This window comes from Glycine max, chromosome 20 (assembly GCF_000004515.6).
Source record: "Glycine max cultivar Williams 82 chromosome 20, Glycine_max_v4.0, whole genome shotgun sequence".
NCBI lineage: Eukaryota > Viridiplantae > Streptophyta > Magnoliopsida > Fabales > Fabaceae > Glycine > Glycine max.
Genome location: NC_038256.2, coordinates 44,848,272 through 44,855,451, shown reverse-complemented (window position 1 = coordinate 44,855,451; position 7,180 = coordinate 44,848,272). Strand labels below are relative to the sequence as shown.

General features: G+C 39.3%; 1 protein-coding gene across 5 annotated transcripts; it reads right to left on the bottom strand.

Moving 5' to 3' along the window:
- Positions 1–213: 213 nt before the first annotated feature.
- Positions 214–6,674, bottom strand: LOC100790244 (uncharacterized). 5 transcript variants are annotated; one of them, XM_041013410.1, is made up of 5 exons: positions 4,115–6,673; positions 1,773–2,001; positions 1,443–1,565; positions 699–753; positions 214–608 (listed from the first exon to the last, which is right to left on the bottom strand). In XM_041013410.1, the coding sequence occupies exons 1-2, from the start codon at positions 6,478–6,480 to the stop codon at positions 1,986–1,988; spliced, it is 2,382 nt and encodes a 793-aa protein (XP_040869344.1). In that variant the 5' UTR covers positions 6,481–6,673; the 3' UTR covers positions 214–608; positions 699–753; positions 1,443–1,565; positions 1,773–1,985. The 5 variants fall into 5 exon arrangements, with proteins under 5 accessions (XP_040869344.1, XP_040869345.1, XP_040869343.1 ...); XM_041013411.1 differs by having other exon boundaries at positions 214–432; XM_041013409.1 differs by having other exon boundaries at positions 214–432; positions 699–1,565.
- Between the last annotated feature and the right edge of the window lie 506 nt (positions 6,675–7,180).

Genomic DNA, 7,180 nt, shown 5'->3' with positions numbered 1-7,180 from the left:
TGTTTTATTGTTATTACATTCTATTATTATAAATACAGGTAGGAAATATCATTCTGTCTAAAACCCCCATAATTTGCATCTCTAGAACAGCGTGCGTGATTCAAACGGTTCCCGTAGTTATTTAACTTTTTCATGATCACCAGAAACATGATAAAGGGAAAAGCTCCTTTTACCTTTGTTAATGAAGAGCAATAACGAAAAAAAATGGAATACTTTTAGGTGGCAAAATACTAGAACATACCACTGAAATTATACAATACATACATGCATCATACATGGATCTCCTATTCTTCAATATATATTTTTTTGCCAAGGTATTCCTACAAGTTTGACTAAACCCCTCAAGCACTGCCGCGACTAGGAAGTCCTCCAACAATTACCTTGTGCAAGATTTGAACTTTGGTTCTCTATATAAATAAAAGTATGGCCCACCTAGCACCATACCCAAATTTGAAACAAGAAGGATTGTGTTAAGTAGGAGGAAGAAAAAGAGGCATTGAAAAAGAAGATTAATCATGAGGGAACATGAAAGTATGAAGACTCTTGCAAAAAGATGCCCATGTTCCTCTACCAATCATCACATTCTGCTCTCTAATACAAGAACCAGTCTGGAATGAAAAATGAAATTATAGCAACCAAGCAAAGGAAAATTAAGAACTCACCAAAATAAGAGGAAAATTTAAATAATAATAATATACCTTGAGTTGGTAGGCAGTCAGAATTGCTTGCCTTTGCCGACATGATCCACCGTCTCTACACCAAATTGATTACAATGTTAAATCAATTATCAAATCAGCAATACAGTATTCTGCTCTACTAGTTGAGTTCAGTCAGCTTATGGAATATTTGCCAGTGATTTTAAGGAGGCACAGTAACTTCCATAATTCCCAACTTTCATTCATGTGTGAGGATAAATTCTAACATGCACATGCCTTTTTTTATAATCTCTGAAACGTTGGGAGATAAATACATTAAATTGCCGTGGTACTATCAGAAAACATCTAATTTCTTTATTTTATGGGGTTGCATGCACAGGATATTTCTCTGAAAGTCCTGAATGTACGCATGGACAGGTCAGCATAGTTCCATTTTCATCCGCAATATGGTAAAGAATTCATTTAATTTTTGGCAAGTAGAGTGGAGAATGCATGCATTAATAGTATGTGTCATGTGTCAGAATACGGTTACATCAATTTCTCAAGTTTGCAAAAGTATGACATCAAAAAGGGAGTCATGTACGTATGATATATGATATGACTATAACACGAAGAGTAAAGAATAATATTATGAGATGTCATAATCACCACAAGTCTAGAACTACCAGCCTACTGTTCATGGTTAAAAATAAGTATAATCCCCTGAAGTACATTCATGCAAAAAATGCTTTTATTATTTATGTAGCATATGGCAATAACATCCCCCTGAGCCCTATTATGCACCACCTTATGCCGACAGGCCTCCTTGCTTTCCCTTTGTTTTTCTTTCCCTAACACTCCTTCCTTGTTTCAACTTTCCCCTAGACTTTTTAGCAATCATGGTAAGCCAAAACGGTTCATTCCGCAAACCTACAATTTTCAACGTTAAGATAAAACAGTTAACATCAGGCCCCCGTTAGAAAAGCATATATTATCACAAAAATTAATGGGTTTGAAAACCAGGGGAGGGGGGGGGGGGGGGGGGGGGGTTGTGGGACATTAGCTTAAGCCAAAACAATAATAAAAACACACACAGAAACATAGGAGTGGATTGATGTAAAGGATGGCCACTCATACCTCACTTTTCTTTGACCATGACAACCAAAGCAGTGACATGGACAGCCACTTCCTCCATGGTGGACCTTACCATTTGTCAGAAACAAACACTCCAGTAGATATGCCGGATTTATCTATAAGAAGTGCCTATGCGGCAACAAAGATTCTTTCTCATGTTCTTCCGAGGTTGACCCACGTCATGACCAAGTCCGGTTTGCCAACCACCCTACTGCTTCAAGCAATTCCATCTCTGCAGCAAAAAAGTAACATTTCATTTTTGGGGGCCTGCTGCCTTTGTGTCATTTTGTAGTTTCCTTCTACATGATGAAAATTTTATCTAACCTGAACATATACTGACATGTGTAAATCATATATTCTGTGAGCTAGATGTGTTTCCATAACAACGTGCGCACATATTGAAGTTAAAAATACTGTGTGCACATTCCAATGTAAATCCAACAAATTAAAGCAAATGTAAGAGTCTTGATCTTTTATCAAAATTACTTTTGCCTCAAGTATTTTTTTACCTGAAAACCAAACATACACGTAAATATTATGAATTTCAACAGTTTTCTTGATTGATTTGGTCTTTCAGAGCATTTTGATAGAAAAATTATTGATTAACCAGTGTTCCCTTTTTATCTTTCAAATTGAGATAACAGAATCATATAATCTTTCGTTGATGGAACATTACTAGGATTATTCCTATTGATATATGTTTTTCTCTTCAATACTTCAAAAGAAATTAGATGGGGATGGTAGTGTGAGAATGTTGCGCAATGTTGGAAACAGAAGAATCCTATACTTGAATCAACTTTAGACGGTGAGGTCAAAAACTGGCCTGCGACAAGTTTCCACTTCACAATAGGGAAGCAATCACATGTATCAACAGTCTTCTCAGAAAAAGAGAGACTAAGGAATAACTAATATTGTTCAGAAATTCTTGCACTTGGAAGTTGGAATTTGAGAATTCTTGAAAGTGGGCTTATGCTTAGTTACTGGCTCACACTGGTTCCTGTTCGTAATATCTGTTGACTCATGAAATGATGTTAAACCTCATGACTTTCAAAGGCAACTGATTTACTGAATGTGAAATGTTTCATCTGATGGTAAGAACATGAGAATTCTCTTTGAACAAAATATGAATAATTGCTCATATGTGCCCTTCTTTGTTAAGCAAAACTTTTGAGGCAAGTCCAACTAGCTAGTGCGTCATTGTTGAAGTAGTTCAGAACTTGACAAACACGAAGAAAACTCTTTCGCTAAAGAACCTATGTGTACCTCAAACTCCTGTATCGAGCAATTAGATCTTTTGGTCAACTGAATAAGGAAAAAAAACTTGAAAACTATGGTCGTTGGATGTGATAAAAGTCAGTTTGTCAAACTGTAAGATATTTGTTCTACTCAAACAATTGATCATGACAAGCAGAATCTAGACTATGCAGGGTGTTATGTCATATCAAGACACTAAGCATCAATTAGATGCATGTGCAAAAGGCAATAACTATTGTAGGATGCTTTTTCCACTTTCAAGTGAGGACATTAAGTTAATAGCTTCCTCCACAGAAAAAATGGTCTTTTAACGCAAAAAGAGGAAATTGCTCCAGCCACAATATTTCCTAATGTCGTTATGTTTTTTTATACTGACCATCAATTCAGTTTGCTTTAAATTTCTAAATATCTTGCTCTAGTGCTTGGTATCAACATCATATCAGTTTCAACAGAGCCACAAAAAATTAACGATAATAGTTAATCCTGAAAGATGCTTAGACTGTGGGTCAGTAATTCAACAGCTAGTCTAGCATTTGATCTAAACGAAGTGAAACAAAAGAACAAGTTGTGGAATAGGGCTAATTCATGTCTTAGTAGTGAACATTTCTGGCAATTAGTACGTTGATTTTCACAGACGAGGTGGAGACTGAACTTGGATTTAGTTCACTGTGACCAATTTTATACAGGCTCATTTGCAGGATCTAATGAAGCTTAGCCTTTATAGTTATCATAAATTTATAATTAATTTTAGAACATGCCTCAAAACAATTCTCATTACAAATTATTCAAGAAAGGCTTTATGCCATTCTTCTAGCCCTCTTCCTGAAGTATTGTTATGCTAATTAATGAGCAATTGCTCCTCCTTTACAAACCTAAGCAATCCAAATAAAAGATGGGGAAAATGTGGACGATTCATTTGAATCAAAGATAACATAACAGTCAGGTCTCTTCCAATATCCTTTTTTTGTTTCAATCACAAGTCACAAAATATTTTTCACTTGGAATAAGGGAATAATAGAACAGCTATGGAAAAAAATCTGATAAATCCTAAAATTACAGAATTCTATAGGAGTTGAAAAGAGGCACATTACATTAGGGGTGCATCAGCAAAGACCTCAGCCAGCATGCCATCATCACTACCTTCCATGGCAAGTAGTTCTGCTTCTTTCTCTTCCTCATTGGAAAAGTCTCGTCTTTCAAGCTTGGCATGAGCTGCGATATATATCATTTTCTGAGCTCTTTCCAAGGAAACTCTCGAATGTTTATTTGCAGAAATCTTCTTGATGAAAGAACAATTACTCTTAGATCCAAATGAAGTTGCATGCAAAAAAATGAGCCTCACTGCAAGCTTTCCGAGGGATTTAAACTCGCTGAGGCAAGTTTCCCAAACAAGTCTACTGCTGAGTGGATTAGCAACCTTCATCTTCCCGGTAACCGGGTCTCGTTGTTTCATCTGCACAGCCTGTGCATATAGAGGGTCAAGCCCTTCTGATCTCCACTTCATGAGCTCCATCAACACAACATGAGCTTCTTCTCGGGAAGCCAGCCTTGTCAATAACTTATCTACATCTTTCTCTTGTTCACGAGTCAAGCAATTGAACGGAGGAAGGTACTTTCCACTGGCCTCCTTAACCAAGTAAAGTGGATCAAGTATGAATGCAGCAGACCATGCAGGGTGATAATTCTTCCTGAACCGTTTTTCAAATATTTCCACCACAGGTTCTTCCACAACACTGTACTTAACACACCACTCCTTCACCTTGGTTCTAATCTCCTCCCAAAGCGGCAAACAACGACCAATCAACGGCCTCTCCGCCTCAATGTCCTGAACCACTCCTCTGATTAGCTTCACCAGCGAATAAACAGCCTCCAGTTCATTCCAAAACCCCTCACTCTGAACAATTCCAGCAACCTCTCTGGCCAGTGGATCCTCCATACACACCACCTTAAACGTGTCCTCCAACACCACCATTTGGATCACTGCAGCACAGCTCAGGATGTCCTCCAGCATTGGAAATACCGATGTAAAGTCCTTCAACACATGACACTTTGGCGAGGGAACTCGAACCAGCGCAGCACACTCCAGCTCCTGCATCCTGTACCTGAGGAAACTACTCCTAACCTGAGACTCAGTGTTGATGAAATTAGCAACCTTGAGACAATTCTCAATGACAACCCTGAAAAGTGGTACCCCGATGCTAAAATCCTTGATCAAACCCATGAACCCCTGAACCTGACAAGCAACATTCACCATCCAATGGTTCTGAACCTCCAAGTTCCTCAACGCCTTCCTCTTAAACCTGTCTGCAACCATCCCCACACACCTCTGCACATCACTCCCACAAACACCACTCACCACCTCCCCCAAAATCTCCTCAGCATACTTAGCAGACACCACTCCACCACCAAACACTACCTTGTGGAACACACTAGTTCCATTAGGAAGATTCACTATAAACTTCACCACACCATCCTCTCCCTTCCAACCATCACACCCTACTTGAAAAAACATGGCATCTCTCATTCTAGCTTCGGACTCAGCCTTGGCCACTCCGAACCTATCATCGAGCCTAGACCCATATATCTCTCGTCTCAACAGAGTCACCGGCAAACCCAGTTGGGTGAGAAAAGATTGAAACTTTGGGTGTTCAAGAGCAGAGAGAGGCACAGAGCCACAAGACTCGTAGAACCAATCTGCCAGCAATTCAACAGCGGAGTTAACCTGGTCCTTTGTCAACTCAGGAGGAGAAACATGCGACAAGTTCCTAGGACTCTTGAGCTTCTTCACACTGTCCTCAAAAACAGCGAGGGCACACAAATCATCTTTTCCACCAGAGAACACCAAATGCTGAACAGAGTGGTCCTGGTTCGGAGAGCTTGAGGTTCTCTTTCTACCGTTGTTGGAATGGGAAAGCACGGTGGAAATGGGGGAAGGTGAAGGTAATGAAGAGTGGTTGAAATTGGGGCAGGCGCCACGCTTGAGATGCTCGGAAGCCGTTCGAGAAGGGTTGGAAGCGGAGAAGAGAGAGTCACAGAGGGAGCATTTGAGCTTGACGGCGTTGTTCAGCAACATGGGCTCGAGGTGGGCCCAGTACCACGCGCCTTTGCCTTTGATGGCGCGCGTGCGCACTGTGAGAAGGCCCTCGTAGCGCTTCCTCGCCGCCGAGTCGGGGTCGGGCTCGGCGGCGGAGGTGGAAGCCATTGCGGAAGCGACTGTGGAAGCCATTACTACTAGCCCCGCCACCGGTGTCGCCGGAGTTCCATGCACTGGAAGAAGTTGTTTTTTTTTTTTTTGGTGCAAGGTGTTTGAAGAATTGTGTGAGTGAAAAGTGAAACGAACAAGACAGAAGGAGAGTTGGTTTTGGTGGGTGTGTATATATATATATATATATATATATATATAGAGAGAGAGAGAGAGAGAGAGAGAGAGAGATGGTGTTTGGAGAGTTGGATGCATGGCATGGAAATGGATTAATGGAGAGAAGAAAGGAAAAAAGGAGGGGCCCAAGCTAAGTGTCGTTTTGGTGTTGGGTTTGGTGCAGATTAGAAGGAATGAGACTCACGAGTCAACCGATTTTTGTATTTTTTACCAACAAACATATACATGCCCATGCATGCCTTTCACTTTTTTTTTTTTTTTCTCCTATTATGCAATTAGGTGAAACCAACATGCCAATATTCTACGAGTACATTATATTTTACTTTAAATATAGAAAACATTGATATCGTTCGTGTATAATTATTTTTATTTTCACTTTTTTTATATACATTTGAAACATACACTTCAAGTTAATAGAGTAATATATTCAAAATGGATAGTAAAGAAGAACTCAATTATTTGCGTAAAAAAACAACAACACAGTTATAGTTAAACAAATATTTACTGAAAAACAAAAATTTGAAGTATGGAAAAAATTAATTCAAAATACTTTGAAGTTTATGTATGGCCAATCACATATATTATGAACATGGTATTGATAAGGATCTTGAAATTGGTGACATTAGTACTGAATGTATGGCTAACCCAGATGTAAATAAGAAAGAGGATGACACAAACAAAAGATATGGAGGTTAAACAAGAAAATGCACAAACCGGCGAAACAAGTGAGGGAAGGGGGATGAGGGAGAAGGAAGAAATTAAGAGGAAAAAAATGAAG

Bases quoted from the DNA above. Each gene is read 5' to 3' on its own strand.
- LOC100790244 (XM_041013407.1), bottom strand. From the start codon at position 6,480: ATGCATCCAACTCTCCAAACACCATCTCTCTCTCTCTCTCTCTCTCTC. The intron at 2,094-4,114 runs GTAATGTGCCTC...GTATATGTTCAG, and splicing joins TTTGCTGATGCACCCCTAAT to GTTAGATAAAATTTTCATCA.